Source organism: Trichophyton rubrum, assembly GCF_000151425.1.
Source record: "Trichophyton rubrum CBS 118892 genomic scaffold supercont2.5, whole genome shotgun sequence".
In the NCBI taxonomy this organism is placed as follows: domain Eukaryota; kingdom Fungi; phylum Ascomycota; class Eurotiomycetes; order Onygenales; family Arthrodermataceae; genus Trichophyton; species Trichophyton rubrum.
Genome location: NW_003456424.1, coordinates 1,516,137 through 1,534,305, shown reverse-complemented (window position 1 = coordinate 1,534,305; position 18,169 = coordinate 1,516,137). Strand labels below are relative to the sequence as shown.

General features: G+C 46.8%; 10 protein-coding genes across 10 annotated transcripts; 5 read left to right on the top strand and 5 right to left on the bottom strand.

Moving 5' to 3' along the window:
- Positions 1 to 197: 197 nt before the first annotated feature.
- On the top strand, positions 198 to 1,835 carry TERG_05329 (60S ribosomal export protein NMD3; the record flags this gene model as incomplete). The annotated part of the gene is made up of 2 exons (XM_003234690.1): positions 198 to 268; positions 329 to 1,835. 2 exons carry the CDS (start codon positions 198 to 200, stop codon positions 1,833 to 1,835), a joined length of 1,578 nt encoding a protein of 525 aa, XP_003234738.1.
- Positions 1,836 to 2,611: 776 nt separating this feature from the next.
- On the bottom strand, positions 2,612 to 3,622 carry TERG_05328 (uncharacterized protein; the record flags this gene model as incomplete). Its single annotated transcript, XM_003234689.1, has 1 exon — positions 2,612 to 3,622. One exon carries the CDS (start codon positions 3,620 to 3,622, stop codon positions 2,612 to 2,614), a length of 1,011 nt encoding a protein of 336 aa, XP_003234737.1.
- Positions 3,623 to 3,827: 205 nt separating this feature from the next.
- TERG_05327 (uncharacterized protein) lies at positions 3,828 to 6,180 on the bottom strand. Its single transcript, XM_047748411.1, has 2 exons — positions 4,572 to 6,180; positions 3,828 to 4,511 (listed from the first exon to the last, which is right to left on the bottom strand). The coding sequence occupies exons 1-2, from the start codon at positions 5,668 to 5,670 to the stop codon at positions 4,225 to 4,227; spliced, it is 1,386 nt and encodes a 461-aa protein (XP_047604393.1). The 5' UTR covers positions 5,671 to 6,180; the 3' UTR covers positions 3,828 to 4,224.
- Positions 6,181 to 6,780: 600 nt separating this feature from the next.
- Positions 6,781 to 8,616, bottom strand: TERG_05326 (uncharacterized protein; the record flags this gene model as incomplete). Its single annotated transcript, XM_047748410.1, has 9 exons — positions 6,781 to 6,932; positions 7,016 to 7,243; positions 7,301 to 7,426; positions 7,482 to 7,506; positions 7,564 to 7,854; positions 7,906 to 8,081; positions 8,134 to 8,387; positions 8,441 to 8,496; positions 8,560 to 8,616. 9 exons carry the CDS (start codon positions 8,614 to 8,616, stop codon positions 6,781 to 6,783), a joined length of 1,365 nt encoding a protein of 454 aa, XP_047604392.1.
- A 281-nt stretch (positions 8,617 to 8,897) lies between these two features.
- On the top strand, positions 8,898 to 10,328 carry TERG_05325 (DNA repair protein rad18; the record flags this gene model as incomplete). Its single annotated transcript, XM_003234686.1, has 3 exons — positions 8,898 to 9,450; positions 9,517 to 9,634; positions 9,689 to 10,328. The coding sequence occupies 3 exons, from the start codon at positions 8,898 to 8,900 to the stop codon at positions 10,326 to 10,328; spliced, it is 1,311 nt and encodes a 436-aa protein (XP_003234734.1).
- Positions 10,329 to 10,462: 134 nt separating this feature from the next.
- Positions 10,463 to 12,195, bottom strand: TERG_05324 (uncharacterized protein; the record flags this gene model as incomplete). The annotated part of the gene is made up of 5 exons (XM_003234685.1): positions 10,463 to 11,182; positions 11,242 to 11,436; positions 11,493 to 11,723; positions 11,792 to 12,071; positions 12,146 to 12,195. 5 exons carry the CDS (start codon positions 12,193 to 12,195, stop codon positions 10,463 to 10,465), a joined length of 1,476 nt encoding a protein of 491 aa, XP_003234733.1.
- Positions 12,196 to 12,658: 463 nt separating this feature from the next.
- On the top strand, positions 12,659 to 13,283 carry TERG_05323 (uncharacterized protein; the record flags this gene model as incomplete). The annotated part of the gene is made up of 2 exons (XM_003234684.1): positions 12,659 to 12,781; positions 12,834 to 13,283. The coding sequence occupies 2 exons, from the start codon at positions 12,659 to 12,661 to the stop codon at positions 13,281 to 13,283; spliced, it is 573 nt and encodes a 190-aa protein (XP_003234732.1).
- A 158-nt stretch (positions 13,284 to 13,441) lies between these two features.
- Positions 13,442 to 13,903, top strand: TERG_05322 (uncharacterized protein; the record flags this gene model as incomplete). Its single annotated transcript, XM_003234683.1, has 2 exons — positions 13,442 to 13,715; positions 13,767 to 13,903. The coding sequence occupies 2 exons, from the start codon at positions 13,442 to 13,444 to the stop codon at positions 13,901 to 13,903; spliced, it is 411 nt and encodes a 136-aa protein (XP_003234731.1).
- Positions 13,904 to 14,019: 116 nt separating this feature from the next.
- Positions 14,020 to 16,539, bottom strand: TERG_05321 (uncharacterized protein; the record flags this gene model as incomplete). The annotated part of the gene is made up of 2 exons (XM_003234682.1): positions 14,020 to 15,170; positions 15,237 to 16,539. 2 exons carry the CDS (start codon positions 16,537 to 16,539, stop codon positions 14,020 to 14,022), a joined length of 2,454 nt encoding a protein of 817 aa, XP_003234730.1.
- Positions 16,540 to 16,830: 291 nt separating this feature from the next.
- TERG_05320 (uncharacterized protein) lies at positions 16,831 to 17,892 on the top strand (the record flags this gene model as incomplete). Its single annotated transcript, XM_003234681.2, has 1 exon — positions 16,831 to 17,892. The coding sequence occupies one exon, from the start codon at positions 16,831 to 16,833 to the stop codon at positions 17,890 to 17,892; it is 1,062 nt and encodes a 353-aa protein (XP_003234729.2).
- Between the last annotated feature and the right edge of the window lie 277 nt (positions 17,893 to 18,169).

The following is an 18,169-nucleotide window of genomic DNA, read 5'->3' as shown; positions in this document are numbered from 1 at the left end:
TTTATGACTAATATTAAACAAACAAGACAAACAATCCCCACTTAAGGAATTCTTATTTTTCGTCGAATTGTTTTATTAATTCGACTTTTGTTGCTCCCGAATCGACGCTTCTTCTTTTCTTCTTATATCCAGCTTTTTCTTTGGTTTTATTCTTCTCTTCTAAGCATTCAGGATATTTATTGTGTACAGCTGTCACCATGTCGATGGATCTGGATGCCCCGGTGTCCATGCAACCGGTCGAGTTCCATCCTCAACAGCAAGCTGCAACGTACGTCTCCCCCACCCATGAAATAAATTTCTTATCGCTGATAAGGGCTTTTTTTTACAGGATCCTCTGCTGCAACTGCGGCGCCCCTATAGATGGAACAACTGCCGCTGGCGCACTATGTGAAGATTGCGTTAAACTTACGATCGACATTTCAGAAGGCGTTCAGCGTGAAGCAACCCTGCATTGCTGCAAAGATTGTGAGCGCTGGCTGCAACCTCCGGCCCAGTGGATTAGCGCAGCCCTAGAGTCTCGCGAGCTACTTGCGCTGTGCCTGCGAAAGCTCAGGGGTCTTGCGAAGGTCCGCATCATAGATGCTGGATTTATTTGGACCGAACCACACTCGAAACGACTTAAGGTGAAAATTACCATTCAACAGGAAGCATTCCAAGGCACAATACTACAGCAAGCGTTCGAAGTCGAATATGTCGTTGCTTCCCAGCAATGCCCCGAATGTGCCAAATCATACACCGTCAATACATGGCGAGCATCTGTCCAAGTCAGGCAAAAAGTTCCTCATAAGCGCACTTTTCTCTACCTCGAACAGCTCATCCTTAAGCATGGAGCTCACAAGGATACGATAAATATAAAGGAAGTGAAGGACGGATTGGACTTCTACTTTTCCGCTAGGAATCATGCAGAAAAGATGGTTGATTTTTTAGCATCCGTCGCTCCGATAAGAGTGAAGAAGTCGCAGCAATTGATTTCCATGGATGTCCATACCTCTTCAAAGTCCTATAAGATTACATTCTCTGCCGAACTAATACCAATATGCAAGGACGATCTTGTTGCACTGCCTATAAAGCTTGCTCGATCTCTTGGGAATATATCCCCACTCACTCTTTGCTACAGAGTTGGCACATCTATCAATGTGCTTGACCCTGCAACACTTCAGACAGCGGATATTCCTTCTGCCATTTACTGGAGGTCCCCGTTTGCAAACCTGGCGGATATCCAAGAGCTCGTCGAGTATGTTGTCATGGATATAGAAGCAATTGGCCAATCCAGCGGCCGGTACCACCTTGCCGAAGCAACTGTCGCTAGATCTTCTGATTTGGGAGTGAATGACACAACTTACTTTGCTCGAACACATCTGGGCGGTATTCTCCATCCTGGAGATACCGTCATGGGCTACCACCTGACTGGAACCAACTTTAACAACGCCAATTTCGAAGAGATAGAAGCCAGCCATACATACGGCTCAACAATTCCTGATGTTATATTAGTCAAGAAGCATTACCCAAGGAAGAGGAAGAACAAGAAGCGCAACTGGCGCCTCAAGCGCTTGGATAGAGAAGAGGAAGATGAACGACCTTCGAAGAAACAGAACAACAACAACAGACTGGAAGATGACTTTGAAATGTTCTTGCGCGATGTTGAAGAGGATGCTGAGCTACGCAGCACATTGGCATTATATAAAGCAAAACATAACCAGAAACCGAAGAACGTGGAAGCCGATGCTATGGAAATGGTAGAAGAGGAGGAGGAGGAGGAAGATGATGATGAGGTTCCTGAGATCAATGTGGACGAACTATTAGAAGATTTCGAAGAGCTGCACGTAGACGAGTAAGGGAAAGGTACATCAGCATGATTTCATACAAAAAGGGCATATAGCATGGGCGCACCACGACGAGTTAATGACTGAGCAGCTCATGCACTGTTTACTTCTTTTTATTCCATAATATTCCTTGCCCGCTCTCATGCTCACAGTGGGCATGTGGTCGAAGATTCTATGGGTTGGTATTTTTCTCCTTCATAAGAGCACATAGCGGCGTTGGGTTATTGTTACATGTGATTTAACAAAAAGAATAAAATTTCGTTTAGGCAACATTGCCTGCTAACAACATGAAATATACATTGCCGTACACTTCTTGCGGGTTTCCTGTCCGTGTGGATAAATTTCAACATCGGGACAAACTCAAGAACCCAGATAAACAGAGGCAACTAGAATGCAAATATAGAATTCGCACACTAGGCAACCCTTCTTCACTTTCCTATAATCGTACACAATTCTATGTATATCAAATGCTGGCGAAGGACAAGTATGAGGGTTTGATATCAAAAAGCCAGCAGGATATTCATCTTTGCACGCAGTTTACAGGAGCATATTTCATCTTAGAGAGAAGCATTCTTTGGGTATCACAAGCGGACCAAACAATACGACCTTGTATACTAGGCCACTGTTAACTGCTGAGATAGCTGCGTAGGTCGTCCAATTCGTGAATCTATTGGACTTGGGCGAAATATCACCGATAGGCCGCATGGGAGATGCTTGGATAGAGGTGGCCTTAGAAAAGGCGCTGTTCCTGGGCTGAGAGCAGATTATAGTCGTATCAAAGCTTGCGATTAGAAGATTTTCGACAAGACCCTCTGCGTATCCGGGTCAACCTTCTTTAAGCTGCCAGAAGCACCAGCAGAACCACCACTGTTCCCTCTGACTTCATTTTGTCTGAAAACCCTCCTAATCTCCATCTTCTTATCCGCTGGCTCTTCATTACCACCTGCTTGTTGCTCCCTAGCTTCTCTTTTCTTTTTTATACCCTCCACCATCTTCCCTTGTTCCAGTCTCTGCAAAAACGATTTCTCTTCTTTTCTGGCCTTGGTATCCTCAATACGTCGTCTGGCCTCTGCTTCTCGCTTCTCTCTCTGCACTTGTTCCATGAGATCTGTCCATTTGAAGCCTCGTAAATATTTCATATTCCAAACGTCATCATGGTACCAGCCGCCCTTTTTACCGCCGACAATCGAGGCGTTAAGGGTCTCCGCGCATATCTTTGCAGTCTTCTTTGATTCGAATTCGACCCATCCGTCAGTGTACATCCGTCTTTTATTCCGACTTGCTTTTATGGCAGCTCTGGAAGCGCTGGTTGGAGGGACATATGGCGATAAAAAGATCTTCGTGATAGGGCCAAAACCGCGTGCCACCAACATGGATTTTAAGGCAGACGGCTTTAAATACGGCGGCAGGGAGGACATATAGATGACACCTGTTTTATTTTTTCGGCTCTTCTTGGTCGCTTTACTTGAAGGTGTAAGTTTTTGGGTAGCGGATTCGCCTGGAGTCGCTGGGTCGGCTGAAACTCGACTCGATGTCTCTCCGTTTTTACTAGGTTGAGTTATATCGTCAATGGCAGATTCAAGATCCAGTATACCAGATTCATCCTGGTTATCACCGCCGTCGGATTCATCGTCTGAAAGCCTTCGACGTTTGGATTGTAGATCTGTGCTCTTGGGCTGCTTGCGTTTGTTCGTTCCCTTCCCCTTCAATTTCTCGAAGTCCTCAGAGTTGTAGCCGGCCTCGCTTCCTTCATTATCGGATTCTATGTCTAAGAAGTCGGCGCGCCTCTTTTCCGCCATGGTTGCTGTCCTGTCTGGTGCTGGGTTAAAAAGTGGTGGTGTTCAAGTTGTAAAAGATTTTTATCTTATTTTATTTTATTTTATTTTTTTTTTTTTTTTTTGGCTTCGGGAGTTCGATCTTGAATTTCTCAGCCAATCAGGTTCGGCATTCTGCTTTTCACCAACGTCATAAAGATCAGTACCGCCAGGACCGCGAGGATATAGCTGTTTCATGGTTATATCTGTGCAGATTTCTGGATACAGAGGCATTGAGCTAATTCATCCTAAATAGTCTTAATTCTTCAATACATTTTCAGGCATCTAATTCTTGGTATCGCGCAGGTAGTATTCACAGTCGAGAATTGAAACTTGGAGACGTAGGAAGCCCCGAGGGAATGGAAGGCGAAGCTACTAATCACGGTTTGCAGGGAGAAGACGCTGATATAATTATGCTGCTTAGTTACTTAGCTATAGTAATGAATAAAATTACTAAAATAAGCTGTATTTAAAGCAAATAGATAGGATGCTGTGTCACAGGAACGGAAAAAGTTGGTATCAAAAAGGAGAGGACATAAACGAAAGCAGTAGTAAAGCAATTGAAGTAATTGAAAATTACTCGTTCACTAAATATGGGCGTCAGAGGAAATTATGTACGGCTTTGCGCCTTTACCAAATATCAAATGTGGTTTATTCTCCGCCAGGTCGAGAATGGTTTGCGCGAAGACGCTGTTTGCCCACGCAAACCAGCTGCGTGTGTATTTGGCGATACGATTCACGTCCACACTCTCGTGGACTAGACCTAGAAGACACGAATCACGTACCATATTGATGGACTCCATAACTTCAGCATCGGAGTTTGCAGTCCGAGCACGTACGAGTACGGACATCGGCCAGGCATTCTGTAGACCAACTGCCACCAAGACGGTTAGAAGTGAAGTTGGGAAAAGATAACATGGAAAATATAACTTACTATGTGGCCCACCAATACCATGGAACGCTGATCCAGTAAGGTAGTAAGGGTTGCCAGTTTTCGAGAGAATCATTTTTCGGGTATTTTTATAGATCTCGTCATTTTGATCGACGAACCCAAGCAGCGGCAGGGCTAGTAATGAAGGGAGATTGGCATCATCCATGAGAATGTTTGATCCGTAGCCATCAACCTCAAAAGCAAACACTTGACCCCAGACTTTATGTGTTACCACTGCATGGTTGTAGATACCTTCCCGGATCTGTTCAGAGTATCGCTTGAGTTTTTGAATCAGGTCTTTATCTCCTCCGACTTTGGATAGAGTGTCCGCTGTTCTTTTTAGTTCAACAGACATCATTGCATTAGCCGGTATGAAGAATCCTAGGATGGAGGTATCATCACTTGGTCGAAAAGCACTGCGAACAAGCCCAGTACCGTTTCCTAGCGGGTTGCCAACGCCCATCAGGCTCAAGGTCTCCGTACCAGCATTGGTATGTCGCTGGAAGGTATACTCGTTGCGTCGATATTGCCCGTTCTCATTGAAAGTAGACTGGCTCTGCTCGTCCAATACTCGTAGAACAGTGTTTAGAGCTTCATACCACCTGGGCGTCAAGAAATTCTTTGACCTGGTCTCCTCATAGAATTGGTTTCCGAGAGAGAGGAAGTTAGCAATAGAGTCAAGCTCATATTTGCACTCAAAAACGACGCTTGGCTCATATGCAGGGTGAACCTGGTCCATCTGCCCATTGTTTGTTGGAGGTAAATTACTTGGGGGAGGAGGTTGGAAGGCATTGCAGTATGGCGACTGGATAACAAATTCGGCCTGCGTATTTATAGCTCCCAGTATCAAGTTCTTTATTTTAGGGTCTCCGTTCGCCAATTTCTGGTATTGCGCCAGCTGGTTCGTTGAATCCCGAAGCCACTCAGCGTTTATATCACCAGTGACGATAAACGACTGGGGGCCTTCCCATACGCCGCCTGCTCGCTTTGTCTTCGAACTTCGCTTTTTCTTTTCTGTGCCATCGACATGCCATCGAACAGTTGTGTCAAGTGTGTTAGGGAACGCATTTTCAAATATCCGAGCGAGATCTTTGTCGACCATGCGTGAGGTGATGTCCTTTATCACCTTCTCAACCAAGGGAGAGGAGAACGTCCGGCACTCTGGTATAGGTCGCTGATATGATAGCTTGAGAGGGCCCTCGCTGTACGGAGGACTAAATAAATGCAATAGTTAGCGACACTTGATATCTATCCACTGGTTCACTCGGAGGTAAACGTACTGTTTCGTCTGCGAGTATGCGACATAATCTGGACAAACTTCCATTATATCCTGCTTGCGCGCATGCAGGCTAGTAGCCCAGCTGTCCGCAGCCGATACTTCGCGATAGGCGAGCGCCCCAAGGACGGCAATTTCAAGAAACCTCATCACTGCCAGCAACTAACTATTAACCAGTTGGTGCGGATTCGTGTTGAAATGCTCGATGTACTGCGAAACAAGAGGCTCAGGGGGCAAAGATGTAGAACGGCGACAGTTTTTCGACTTGGCCCTGGGTGTGCTATTTATCATCCTCGCACAGAACCGCTCCATCCCGGTCCTGCTCCCAGCGCGCGCACAGCTCTTGTAGTCCCAGAGGATACCTGGAACTGAGTAGGAAGTGGTGGAGCTGGCGTGGAGAAGTAGCCAGGGGCTTCCTCGCTTTTGATCTTTGCTTTTTCCGCTGCTTTGCCGTGTCTCTTCTTTTTCTGCCTGTGATAGCAAAGCGACCATACGGGGCCAAACTGTCGGCTCTTATGATGTAGCCGTTATAGCCCTTCATTTACTGATGCACCGACGAGGCCAGGCCCTGCGCTTTGTCTACTTGATGCAAGTTTGTATGTGCGACCAGGCTGGTTGCGTTGTCTTGTGATCTCCAATATTCTTTTTTGATCAAAGATCTGCAGGCTCGAAGGAGTTGATGAGATCAGTATTCCGCCCCCCAGCCGAGTTACAGTGGTGGAGTAGATGCAATATGGTTGCTTTGGTTATCCCTGTTCCTGTATGCTCTGTACGAGATGACAGGTGTTTGGTCACAAGGAGATTGATGTTAACGTGCCCGACGGGTCGCCGGTTTGAGTGCTCTATAGTAAGCTCTATAGTAGAGAAATAAAAGAGGATTAAGAAGGTTTGTTTCCCTTCCTTTCGTACATGCAGAGTAACATCCCATGAAGCAGGCTATTTCTTACCAAAGAACGACATGATACTACCCTGACTGGATTTGGCACCACCCTTTGCCGATTTTGCAGATGAAGATGGCAGCGGTTTTCTTTTCTGGGGTTCGGGCTCGTCTTCTGAAAAGGATTCCCATACTGGTTCCTCCTTGGTGACTGCGGGGGAAACAGTAATCTTGTCAGCTTTTTAATAATTGAAAGTGGGCAGCGGAAGGACGTTGACCTGGATATGAACTTACCTAGGTAGCCTTCTGCATCCCTTGACACCTTTTTTTTCATTACCTGCCGTCTGCCCCTTCGCCGTTGACCCGTTGGCCGTGTCTCTGACACACTGGACTCTGGTTCAAGCTCGGGCTCCTGCTTCTTCTGTGGGAGAGCTGGGGTTGATTCCAGGGAAGCTTGGTCACTTTCTTCAGGCGCTTGCTCTTCCTCGGGCGGCGATTCTGGTGCATCTGGCATATCCTCATCTTCCATCATGTTAGTATCACAGTATTCGATGGCAAGGAGATATTATTAATATTTACCTTCCATCATCTTTCGGAGGCGTTCTTCCCGATCTTTTCTCGATTCTTGTTCTTTATTGGTAGTCTTTTTCCCAGTATCCAGGAAAAGGTCCTCTCTTTCCTCCTCAGACTCATCATCTAGCATATCTATACAAGAAATTAGCAAAGATCAAATTGCTTGACCGGTGATGGCGTTGCATACTATTCTGAGACTCGTTTGGTGTCGACTTTTAAACAGTTAGCGGTCAATGCCAATTCCCTAAGGGACTAAGGAGTTTGCTTACATCTGCATCGTTATCCTTCGTCTGTTGCTTTGGCCTTGATTTGGCGAAAGCTTTGAATATACTTGAAGAGTCACGTTTGTGTGTAGGCTTGCCTTGAGACGATTTGGTTGTTGACTGCGAGCTTCCCAGTGCCCGAAAAGGAGTTGAAGATGGTTCTGGCTTCTTATCCGTAGACTGGGTCATAGATTTCTTACCAGGAGGCTCTTGTTCTGCCTTTTTGACCACAGTTTTCTGTATTGGGTTCTCTTCTTTAATGGGCATCGGCATAGACGCTGGTGTTCCCGATCGTCTCTAAAGTAAAATTGAGCATGGGGTTTACATCGTTGGCCAAAGTGTACATACCTTAACATTCTTGTTCTGGATCATCCCATACTTTTCATTGTGCTGAAAGACATCGTCCCCAGGAGAAGTAGATGATATCTGTCCAATGTCTGCCAACACATTCAAGTCTGGCATTGAAGTCGGCTGTACGCTGTATACAAAAATGGATAAAACCTTCTGGAAACGGGACTTTGCATCTGTAAAAGACGTTAGCATAATCCGGTCCCAATCCAGACTCAAAAGACTTGCCCTCCAATTCTTCTTCCGGAACGAGTAATACAGAAGTAATAGCAGGTCCAGCCACAGTTTCTGTCGTCTCAGGTTGAGCTGGCTGACTGCCCACGACGGGACTGCTCTGCATCACCTCATCTTCGCCATCTTTCAAATGATTCCTACTCAAAGGCAATGGTTTGGTGTGACCAGAAATTCCGGTCAACAGATAAGTAGCATGGACAGACTTTGGTTTCTTCTCATTTTCAGAGCGATGAAACTCATATAGCATTCTGTAGCAGCATCTTAGCCTATGAACAACATCTCAGGGCCCTCAAAAACATACCGCTTGGCCTGGTTGCTGTGGACTCTCTGCGCTCTACTGAGAGCTTTATATGTGACCTAGATATCCGCCGGTCAATGACACTGCAAGCTCGATATATGCATGAAACCTCTCCTACGTACAAATTCCTCGTCATTGAACACCTTTCCGGCCAGAAACTGTTTGCAGCTTGTCCCCATCCTTTTGCTGGCACTCCGACTTCTTCTACTCTCTGCCTCCTTGACGTCGTCGTTGTTTTGCTGTAGTTGAGAAAACGCGTGAGAAAAACCAATTTACGCGTATCAGTCAGCGTAACTAGGTCTTGGCGCTCGCCTCGGGGTGTTTTCTTCGTTCAGCCTCAAGTTGGCGACGCCATCGGTTTTTTCATTCTATAGCAGCCAGCTTACTCCGTATTGACTGTTTTATTTGATCGCTTTGGACAGACAAGAGAGAGGATAGAAGGACACAGCCGCGCCTCTCCATGGATCGCAATTTCGATATACCTGATTCCACCGACTGGGCAGCCACACCACTCCCAGATGTTGCCCACTTCGAATCCGCCTTACGATGTCAGATATGCAAGGACTTCTTCGACAACCCGGTCATCACCTCCTGTTGCCATACCTTTTGCTCTCTGTGTATACGGCGGTGTCTGAGTTCTGAAGGAAAATGCCCTGTCTGCCGCAGCAATGACCAGGAGCTTAAGCTACGCCGAAATTGGGCTGTTGGGAGTCTCGTCGAGTCATTCAAGACAGCAAGGCCGTCAATGCTTGCGTTTGTGAGGAATAATCCGATACATACAACGCTAGTATCTAGACCAGGGTCAGAGGATGCAGTGGAAAACCCGGCGACGAAGAGGAGAAAGATTGACCATATCGGTGGAGATAGTGCTACGGGCCTGGAGACTAGTAGGAGGACGAGGTCACAAGGTAGGAGGTTAGAAGACAACGCAAAGTCGGAGTACGAGCCGGTGATTATACCAGATAGTGCAGATGAAGAAGACGGAGAAAAGGAAGATGAAGAGTATCAGCCAGGTATGAGCTTGCGTTTAATCTGATGTTTTGTCTTCTTCTAAGACAGAAATTAACTCTCACGTTTAGATGACGGACTCGTGGCTTGCCCCGTCTGCATGAGAAGAATGAAGAATGAAGCAGTGTTTTCTCATTTAGATAACTGCACCGGCACGCCAGAAAAAGAAAGCGGTTCCAAGTCTAATGGGTACGTGTTCCTGTTTCGTACCCTACTCTAACCATTATTAACCCTGTCATCTAGGATTATTGGGTTCCAAGGGTTGAGAAGCTCCCCAAGCACTCCTAAGACCTTCAGTCGTCTTCCAACAATAAATTACTCCATTTTCAAAGAAAACACTCTGCGCAAAAAGCTCAAGGAACTTGGTATTCCAGATTGGGGTCCGAAGCCCATCTTACAAAAACGGCACACAGAATGGATGAATTTATGGAATGCAAATTATGATTCTATAAATCCTAAATCAAAGCGAGATCTTCTCCGGGATCTCGATGTTTGGGAAAGGACCCAGGGTGGACTGGCAACCTCACAAGCTTCGTCGAGAGTCAATTCTGCGATAATGAAGAAAGACTTTGATGTGACTGCTTGGTCGCAGTCGCATGATGATGACTATAGAAAACTCATAGCAGAGGCGCGCAGTATGATGGCTAAACGTGTAGCGGTATCTAATGGGAATGCAGAAGGCCAACCAAATGAAGAAGAGGTCAATGAAGGGTCACTGTCAGCGCCAGCGCCAACACCGATGGCAGCGGTTACGACACCGTCTCACGAGCCAGTTCTGGAACAGCCGAGCGAGGCGAAGGAGACCAGAGGCGAGCAAGACCATCCTGAGATAGAGCCTGATAGCACAGACAAATCGATGCAGGTTGCTGTAGTGGCACCATAGTTGCAGTTGTCTCATCAAGCTGGAATTGTCAATTTGCTTGGCCGTCGTCGTCTCGGGGTATATTACAGTGGTTTTAAGCACGCACGTATACCTTGTAGACCATCTCCTCTCGGAAGGGAGAGCGAAAAAGAAGTCTACTCTATCGTTTCTGCTAGAGCTTTGGTGCTCTGTTTCGCTCTTGCTGTTAGGTGGTCGCCAATTGCCATCTGCGACAATTTGTCAATGCTCTCTTCTAGATCATCATCAGTGGCGCGAGCGGCAGGAGTTTTTATTACCCCTTGGTTCTTTTCTAGCTCCGCTAGACGTTTCCGAGTTTCTTCCGCATCCTTCTCCTCTCTTGCTTCACGCTCCTGGTCCTCCAGCTCTTTCAGTTCATCGTCTAATTCAGTCTCATCGATGACCGGTCCAGCCTCGTTTATAACACCTCTGAGCTCATCCGCATTATCCATTTCCTTTCTTAGTTCTTCAACAATATCCTCAACCTTGTCCACACCTCCAAGTTGGGAGTTAAGCTGCCGGAGAACTCCAGTGCTTGCTTGCATAACCCGCACTATATCTACTTGGCTAGCAGCCTGCTCCACTTTAGAGTATACCTCTTCAAGCTGCCATAGGGTATCGGTGCGCTGTTGAAGGTTGCGCTCTGCGAGCTTCCTGAGCCGAAGTGAGGATAGGGCCAGGATCCTATTTTTGTTTGCGAGCGCTTTCTGCGCATTGCCAGTGAGCTCTTTTATTTTCTCACTCAAGGTGGACACCTGCAACGTTAGTCGTGCAATTGTTGCCTTGAGGGAGGCAATTGATGCATCTTCCTCAGTGATGCGATCCGTGGTATCACTCGCATCCCTAAATTTCACTGTCTATAGACTTATTAGCAGGTTTGAACATTGGATATAACAAGGCCGCGTTCAGTGCCTACCTTTCCGTCGTATAGTATAATATTCCTATCTCTCGAAAGGAACGTAAGTAGTACATTAAAATCCGTCGTAGATAGCAACGTCTCTTCTCCAAATATATGAGCGAACTGTAACATGAACATTTCTTTAGAGTATATGCGGTCAACACTTGAGTTATGATGACCAACAACCCCCTTTATAAGCCTGCCTGCTGCTTGCTAGCAAAATAAAATCAGTGTTAATACAGTTTTATTTCATATGGGAAAATAAGTACCTTGACATTATCTACAAGTACCAACTCGCTCGTCTGAAGCGTTCCGGTACCAGCTAGACTATCGATATCCGAGCCTGTAACCAGCCCATGCGCTTGTTTCATACCCCACATGACCACTTGTGATAGACTTGGAGGGCTAGGTAACCGTAACCAGCCACTCCTGAAGGGACTTGTCTGACTGTTCAAAAACGTATCGAGCAGCATCATATGCCCACTGCGTAATGCTTCATCCTACTCGCTATCAGTATTTACCAGCGCGTCCAGTTTTTAAAACCTCGTCATGAACTCGAAACACTCACGATCACACACTGTAGGGATAGCGGCCTTCCCCACTCTCTTGTTTCCAGGTCCACCATGAGAGCATTGCTAGTTCGTAGGACAAGTAAGTTGTTTCTGGGTGATAGGCTATCTTTCCGAGAATCCGACTTCGGGGAAGAGCTGGAGGATAGAGAAGAAACTTGACCGGCTAAAGCGGCATTCGCCAGAGCCCGCTGCCATGCCGTTACATTGCTATTATATCCATCGGGATTTGTCTGTTTCTGACGAGAGAAGTCGGAGTATAACGACGGTAGACGAGCCCTTTACGTAGATAAGGAAACCAGGAGTTAGCTTGATAAGAGATGGACTCCACGCGAGGAAATGGTGGCGAATACCTGCGGAAGGCGTCTTCGTGGTCAAGGATGTATGATAGGAGCTCACTCATTGCGACTTCACTGCAGTATGAGTGAAAAGGGCCAGAGGCAATGCCGCCAAAACATATCCTTCGATAAAGAAAGAAGACCGGGAGCTGCTGTGGAGTTTCAATGTTGACGTTTGGCGTTTGATGTTCAAGTACCGCGCTTATGCATCGATTCTTGGCGAACTTAATTATCGCGCTTAACTTGTTAGTTACCAACAGGTCTAAAATTAGCACCCAAGATAAGGCCCCCTAACTTATATACTTAAGTCCTCTATCCCGGCTATTATGCCTGTAACATCGTGTTTGCTCCATATCGATTATCATGTACTGTCTTTTTAAGATACCAAGGCGATAACGGATGCGCCAACGATGAGAAAAATATACCTATGACGTCATATCATTATGGAGATATAGCACTGCGACGGTGACCTACTACTTGAAGATCGAATATCATAACAGGCATATACACTTTTATATACCTGATACAATGCCGGTAACAACGAGAAGTCAAGCACGGGGATGTGGTGAACTTTACGGCAATATAGATGACCGAATACCTACTTATGCTACAATGTATCCTGTTTTCTGCACCACGAACATCCCTCCAAAGGTATGGCTAAATGCCGAGCGATGTTTGTACTATTTCACTAATCCTATTTTAGGTGCTCGATTGGTTCATTGACGAGGCATACAGAGGGATACTGCTATCGGAAGAGGACAGCGATCCTCCAGGCGCCCCATGCATCCTACAAACAACTGACCTGAGTTCAATCACTCACGGTTCTCGCAAGCCTATGTCTGATTTCGAGTCTCCGTTCTTGAACTATACAGACAATGAGATTCGGGACTGGATGGAACATCATTCGTGCCCGGGATTCGCAGAAGCTACGTTTACCATCCTTGACCAGCTAACCATCGATGAGGGCACATGTCGCGTTGGATACTGCAACAGTTTCCCCGATCCACAGCCTGACACTCGAATGTTCACTACGATCCCTTACAATGATTTATCGGTCAGGGTTACGATTGAGTTGGGAGAAATATCTTGGTGTGAGATAGTTGAGGAGACGGAAGGAACATTTACGCGCAATGATCCTGCCGCGGCTAAGTAATTAAGCTAAATGGAGGAGTGACACTATCAGTGCCTATGTCACGAAATTGCTATCATCTCATGTAATATTAGGTGGGCATCAAGTACTAATATTTGAGACTTTTATATCCCCACAAAAGAATAAAATCACTCTTTAAAGGTGTTGACCAAGACCTCGCAATGGTAGAACATATCTACGCGCTCATAGACCCCAGGAGAGCGCCAGAGACGGCAGAGAACATCCGTGAGTACGTTAGACAGCATGGGCCAGCAGGAATGACGACAACTGCAGGACAGTTAAATCCTCGAAAAATAACAAAATTGAGGCGGAACGAGGCGTTTGCTTCCCATCCGCCTGTACGGGGTATGGCAAGAGATGAGGAACCGCCCGCAATCTTCAGAAAGAAGGGAGATCCTTTTGTCCTCAGAATCACGTCTGTTGAAGAAAGCCATTGTAAGTGTAATAAACCATCTTTCTTCTAATGTCTAATAACGTTTCACCTAGACCAAATGACCCTATTAGGACGCGCCGAAAGGGCCGCGAAAAGGAGGGAAAGAGACACATTGATCACACATGGGATATTAGTTGATCACATATGGGATATTAGGGGAATCGTTGGAAGATATACCACGGATGGGTAGTCCGGCAATGGCTGCAAAACTGAGGCACAGAAACAAGAAGAAGGAAGGCGTTTAAATGAGTTAAGCAAGGTATGGAGTATCAATTACCGAGTAATAGAGAGCGTTAGTAGTCTATTTCATTCAAATTCATCATCTTCAGGCTCCCCATCCTCCCTTCTTAGAATCTTGGCTGACTGGGTATTTTCTAACGGGCCAACAGACCCCAGAATGGATCGCCGGTGGCGTCGGAAAGTAGGCATCTCATTCATGTCTTCGGTAGCATCAAGCTGCTCTTCGGAAACCTCCTCCTCCTCTCCCTCTAGTCCTTGAGCTTCGAGGCACCCCATCTTCACAGACAGCCTTAGCTCCTCTACATAAGCTCGTAGATCAGGAAAGGCAAACAACCCCTCTTCCAATATAGGTCCATAGTACCTCTCGGCTTCCTCAAGGCAGCTAGATGCAAAGGCAGGTTTACCAATTGCTAGCCAGTAGTCAGCAGCCAGAAGTGACCACATACCGGCCTTCCGTCGTCGGGTTCCCCATTTGGTACCTTCTGTTGCAACCTTCGCGGAAAAACATGCAGATGTCCGTTCGGAGACGAGAATTCGACCAATTGGACCGACGAGGTTCATGTTGAGGACTTTCATATTCCACTTGGCGGCATTCTCAGCTGCAGAGCCGCCGCGGGATTTCAAGAGCTCTGCTCCAAGTATGATAGTGCGTAAGGTATTTTGGCCATCTGAACATCGAGTTAGGTATGAGTAACAGGCAATATCTAACAGTTGGTCCACGGTGTCGATTTTGGATTTATTGGTTGAGGTAAGGGGGTTAAGTAGCATGCTTATAGCACACATCTCATGGGCTCCGGCGTGGTATCTCCAAGCTTTATCGTTCCCAAAGTCGCTTCTTAGAAGGTCATATGTTGATGAAGCAAGCTTAAAGTCACGAAGCATAAAAGAATAATCTGCCATCTTCCGTAATAATGCTTCGGGGGAATCCGGCTTATAATAACCCTGGTAGGGGTCGTAGTTGCTTCCACTACCACCACCTCCAAAAGCGCCAGAGGACTTTGAACTCGAACCAAAGCCGGTCCAGAGTTTGGATATGGACATGAAGCGCCCGCTCAAGCCTCTTCTCCTGGAAGCGACTTGTTCATTCCACATGGCCACACGGTTCTCCATGTGAGGGATAACAGACTGTGCAACCAATTCCCGGATAAAGGATATAATGGCCGTAACATCGGACTCGAATATATGGGGGGATTCCCAGCCCACGTCTAATAGGGGCTCTGTGAATAAAAAATGCGTTAGATTAGCCACGGTCAATTGTATACTATTATAGGGAGTATTTATACCTTGCTCTTTGGCTTCTATCAACTCCTCTCGCGAACTTTGCCACTCGCAAGTTGGGAATGGCATACCGTCGTCATCTGTCACAACGCATTGATTACTTCGAAGCCGTAACATGTGACAATGTAGACCAAAATGTCGTTTCATCTGATCGAATAAGGCTGTTGATTGAGTGATGTCGTCTCTATCCTCATCATGAACGAGGACATAATACCGGAGGTATTCTGGATGAATCCAGGGCCGGGGGCCTTGCTCTCCATGGCTCGTACTGGCATAAAGCTGACGTAGTGCTTCTAACGGAGACGGTGTACTAGAACTAATAGCTATAACACATGCCACAGGGTGAAGAAAGGTTTCATGAGGAGTAGGAGCGTCTGCAGACAGTAGCCGTCTTAAGAATAGCCTATATAAAGGAGATGACAACGTCACGCCCTTGGGAGTGGGCTGTCCTGCGAATATCACATCACTAGCCGCTCGATTAGAGGGTTCGAGATGAGTTTCCAGGACCTTTTCAATCTGTGTCAAAGGGGGTATCTGGTCTATGTCTTCAGCTCCTGCGGCCGAGGGCTGCCGGCTACCATTTGAGTGCACAAATCTCACCCCGTAGTCATCCCAGCTCCGGCTAGATCCCACTCCGTCTCGAATGATAACCTTACCGGTAATTTTCTCGCCAAACGGCCGCAGGAGCTCGCAGAAACCACCCGTCAGCCCCTTTCTTCGCACGAGTTCGTTTGTCTCTTGCGAAGCGTAAACGCTGATAGCCGGTGAGAAGGCCCGGATTATTGTCGACCGTATATCATCTGCAGTATCAATCTGATGTCTGGCGGGTGAGAGGGTTGAAGATCTAGAAAGCCGCTGGGAGGAGCGAGAAAGCCGTCGATCAGGCGAGCTGGCTCGGGATGAGGGCGCAGACTGTAGCTCGGAGGCCAGGGAGTTGGGCAAGGCGCTCTCAGAGAGAGACGTCAGTGCCGATTGCTGTGTATTCTGCAGCCGCTCAGCGTACCTGGACTTGGTGGGAAGAGGTGATGCCGGCGAGAAGGAGGGCGGCGGTTTGATCGGGGGAGCATCCTCGGGGGTTGTCATGGACAACTCGGTCTGACTGACGGAGTTTGGAGTATGCGTGTGGCAGATTGGCTGCTTTTGGTGAACATGTAGCCTATGGTCTTCGCTGTATGGGAGAGCGCCTTTCCGAGTATTCTTCAAGTCGTTGTGAGATCCAACGTCGAGGCTGAGAGTGGATGTTGGTGTTGACGTGACGTTGACGTTGACGTTGACGATGTTGTTCGCAAGCAAATCTGCCCAAGACATGAAAACGAAATAAACTGATTAGTTTATGATATGACTTCATCAAGCCGAACAACATCTCTACCAACTATCCACTGCAGCATTCTACGAGATAAACGTGCGCCTTTGCCAATTTTTGTCCGTTATTTCAGCCGAGAGGCGGTTTAGGTGCGAATCCCCTGTTTCCTCTCTCCGATAAATAGTTAGTTAGATAATTGTTACTGACTCACACCTGGGTAGATAGATACAAGCACATCGACCACTCCAATCCCAGCAGAAAACATATAGACATATATACCTGTGGACGTCTAATCGATGCGCCTGTTTCTCAGGCCACTGGAAACTCTTTGTCGACGAACTCTTCATGTGCGCCAACTACCTAACCTGAAGCCTACTCGCTCCCTAGTGAACTCGAATCGCTTCAACCACACACAACAAGCAGCTGTTTTGCCTATGAGTGGTCTTTCTGGTGAAGTTGACAGGCCAAACAAACGCAGACGCATAGTAAAGTCAGGTGTATCTGAGAGCACAATGACACGGGGAGGTGGAGTGAAAGTGCCACAGGTGCAGCTAAGCTCGGAGGAAGCAATCTTGCGAACGCTGCTGTTGGACACAGTGGAGTATATTCGGCGTAAGAATAATGATGACCCCAAGGGCTCTGGGCTCGTTCTCCGGTTTACTGGAGGTTGGGTACGTGACAAAGTACTAGGCGTGGACAGTCAGGATATTGACGTCGGGATCAGCACTATGACGGGCTATGAGTTCGGCCTGGCGCTGAAGGAATACCTTGATATCCCAGAGAATCTTGAAAGATATAAGGCTCACTATCCGGAGCATGCCCTCAAAGGAGTTATTGGCGGACTGCATAAGATCGCCGCGAACCCAGAGAAATCAAAACATCTCGAGACAACTACAATTCGGGTCTTTGGATTTGACGTGGACTTGGTTAACCTGAGGAAAGAAACTTATACAGACACCAGTCGGAACCCACAAGTGGAATTTGGAACTGCAGAAGAAGACGCCCTTCGTCGTGATGCTACTGTCAATGCGCTATTTTACAACTTACACACCGGTGAAGTAGAAGATTTCACTGGCATGGGGCTGTCTGATATGGAAGCGAAACTGATTCGCACACCGCTGGCACCCTATCAAACCTTCAAAGATGACCCATTAAGAGTTCTAAGGTTAATCCGCTTTGCCAGCAGACTTGGCTATACTATTGATCCTAATACTGAAGAGTCAATGTGCGATGATGATATTAAGCATTCCCTCAGGCTTAAAATAAGTCAGGAAAGAATTGGTATCGAAATAGAAAAGATGCTCCGCGGTATGTTTTCTAGAACTATGGTGAGACTTGTATCGAGAAAGGTATGCTGACATAGCTCTTCTAGGCCCTGATCCCCTGGGCGCATTGATGATTATAAACCGCCTGGGCCTATATGACACTATCTTTTCAGATCATCTGAGTGCGATTGATGTCGATACGTCTCCTTGGCCAATCGCATATACTCTGTTGAATAGTATCCTAGACGAAACGGATTATCCCGATGTGTCCCTTGAGCTTCGGAAGTCGGTAAAAAGCTTCCTTATCCGTGATAAAGACGAAAAGTACCGGTCCTGGATGATTGCTGCATTATCTCCTTGGGCGATGGTT

Bases quoted from the DNA above. Each gene is read 5' to 3' on its own strand.
- TERG_05327 (XM_047748411.1), bottom strand. From the start codon at position 5,670: ATGGTCGACAAAGATCTCGCTCGGATATTTGAAAATGCGTTCCCTAAC. The intron at 4,512-4,571 runs GTAAGTTATATT...TCTTGGTGGCAG, and splicing joins TGGTATTGGTGGGCCACATA to TTGGTCTACAGAATGCCTGG.